At 39.8% G+C, this 2778-nt stretch overlaps 1 protein-coding gene across 1 annotated transcript; it reads left to right on the top strand.

Annotated features, from left to right (window-relative positions):
• Positions 1–489: 489 nt before the first annotated feature.
• Positions 490–1926, top strand: LOC110784028 (uncharacterized). The gene has a single exon (XM_021988432.1). The coding sequence runs from the start codon at positions 490–492 to the stop codon at positions 1924–1926; it is 1437 nt and encodes a 478-aa protein (XP_021844124.1).
• Positions 1927–2778: the final 852 nt, after the last annotated feature.

The raw sequence follows: 2778 nt of genomic DNA on the forward strand, positions 1-2778 counted from the left end.
TTGAGGTGGATGTTAATGGTGACTTGCCTAAATATGTGCAGATTCAGGATCCTTTGGGTAACATTGTTAAACATGTGGTGGAGTATGAGTGGCTACCACCATACTGCCAGGACTGTAAGATTGTGGGACATGATTGTACTCATACAAAGGTGAACACTACAAGGTTTAGGCCAGCTACTGTTCAGAAAAGAAAGGTTGTGAGGGTGTGGAAACCTAAAATGTACAACCAGCTCCTGAAGCAAAAGAAACTGCTGATTTGAATAGTAAACCTGGTGCACAAGAGAATGATGGAGAGAATGGAGAGTTGTCTGCTACTGATAGACCTTTTACCTTACTTGCTCCAATTCATGATGAAGGGTGGAGGGTTGTTTCAAGGAGAAGGAGAGATATAAGAACTCCAGTACAGACTGTGGGGCTTGTTGAGGTTCACATGAGTGGGGGGGATGTGGTTGCTGGTGGTGATGGAGTGAACTTTTCAACTAATCCAACATGAATATAAGCACCTGGAATGTTAGGGGATTGAATGATCCCATTAAAGTAGTTGAAATAAAGAAATTTTTGGCTAATAATAACATTAGTGTTGTAGCTTTGTTAGAAACTAAAGTTCAGGAGAAGAATAGTAGTAAAATTCAGAAGAAAATAGGGAATGGGTGGCAGTGGATTATGAATTATGAGCACTCTCCTAGGGGAAGGATATGGATTGGTTGGAAGCATGCATTGGTGTCAGTTCAGCTACTTCACAAAACTGAATTCTGTATTCACTGTACTGTTGCTACAAAAAATGGCCTTTTTAGTGCTAACTTCATAGCTGTGTATGGTTTACACTCTGTTGATACTAGAAGACCTATGTGGAGAGAGATTTCCAATTTTAGTAGTACTGTTGTTTGTCCTTGGCTAGTCATGGGTGACTTCAATGCAGTGTTATTAGCTGCTGATAGAGTAAATGGCAATGCAGTCACTGAGGGAGAAACTAAAGATTTTGATAGCTGTATGGATTCTGCAGGTTTGGCTGAACTTAAAAGTTGTGGGAGTTACTATTCTTGGAGCAATAAGGGGCAAGGTAGTTTGAGAATTTGTTCCAGAATAGATAGAGATATTGCCAATTCTATTTGGCATGCTAAGTTTGTTGATGTTGTGGTGGATTATTTGCCTCCAGGGATTTCTGATCATTCCCCCCTAGTTATGTCATGTAATATTCATTTGGGAGGAGGTAATAGACCTTTTAAATTCTTTAACTACATGGAAGATCATGCTCAATTTTTGGATGTGGTTAGGAAAGGATGGGATGTTTCCTGTCCAAGGAGTGGATCCATGCTGAAGGTGTGGACTAAGCTGAAAGCAGTAAAGCAAGGATTGAAGGAGCTGCATCACAAGGATTTTGCCAAGCTTGATGAGAGAATTGAGGGGTTAAGGGTTGATTTGTGTCAAATTCAGACTCAGCTAGCTTCTTGCCCTACTGATAGTAATGTGCAACAAAGTGAGAGGGAGTGTAGTGAGACTCTTAAGAAGTTTCTGCATATTCAGGAAAGTGCCTATAGACAGAAAGCAAGAATTCAGTGGTTGCAAGTGGGAGATTCTAATTCTAAGTTCTTTTTTAGTGCAATGAAGGAGAGGTTAGCTAAGGACAGTATTGATATCCTTTATGATGAAACTGGAAAGAAGCTAAGTACTACTCAGGAAATTCAGGAGGAAGTTAGCTCATTCTATAAGCAATTGATTGGTACTGCAGCTAGTTCCTTGACTGGTGTGGATGTTGGGGTGGTTAGGAAAGGGAAACAGCTTTCTGCTGCTGATGCAGAATTGTTGGTGGTTCCTATTTCAGATGCAGAAATTGATGCAGCTATCAAAGGTATTGATAACAATAAAGCTCCTGGACTTGATGGGTTCAATAGTTTATTTTTCCTTAAAGCTTGGGGGATTGTTTAAGCAGATGTCTATGAAGCAGTGAAAGAGTTTTTTAGAACTGGAGTTATGCTGAAGCAAGTGAACAACACTTCAGTTACTCTTGTTCTTAAGATCTAGAATGCTTCTTGTGTGAAGGATTTTAGGCCAATAGCCTGCTGTTCATTTGTTTACAAAATTATCTCCAAAATCCTTACTACTAGAATGCAATGTGTTATTGGGAAAGTTGTGAGTTGTTCTCAGTCTGGCTTCATTCCTGGTAGAGTTATTTCTGATAATATTTTGCTAGCTTGTGAGCTGGTGAAGTGCTATTCAAGAAAATATATTTCTCCTAGGTGTATGATCAAGGTGGATCTCAAAAAAGCTTATGACTCCTTGGAGTGGCCTTTCTTGAAAACTATGTTGTCATAGTTAGGTTTCCCTGTGAAGTTTGTGAATTGGGTGATGCAATGCCTCTATTCTGTCTCTTATTCTATTCTGATAAATGGTTGTCCCACAAAACCAATTCCTACAAAGAAGGGTTTGAGGCAAGGTGATCCCATATCACCTTACTTGTTTGCTTTGGGTATGGAATACCGGCCTGTCAAGGTGTCTTGCTTCACTTGCTAATAATCCTGAGTTCTCTTATCATCCTAGATGCAAAAAGCTGGACCTTACCAATATGATGTTTGTTGATGATTTACTGATGTTCTCTAGAGCTGATGAGAGTGTTGTGAAGGCTTTATTTGATGCTTTCACTAAGTTTTCTTTGGCTTCTGGATTGGAGGCTAACTTGCATAAAAGTTAGGTTTATTTGGCTGGAGTTCCTAACCATGTTGCTTCCAGTATTGTTAGCTCTATTGGGGTTCCTCAGGGGTCTTTCCCATTCAGATACCT

This window comes from Spinacia oleracea, chromosome 4, assembly GCF_020520425.1.
Source record: "Spinacia oleracea cultivar Varoflay chromosome 4, BTI_SOV_V1, whole genome shotgun sequence".
Lineage (NCBI taxonomy): Eukaryota > Viridiplantae > Streptophyta > Magnoliopsida > Caryophyllales > Amaranthaceae > Spinacia > Spinacia oleracea.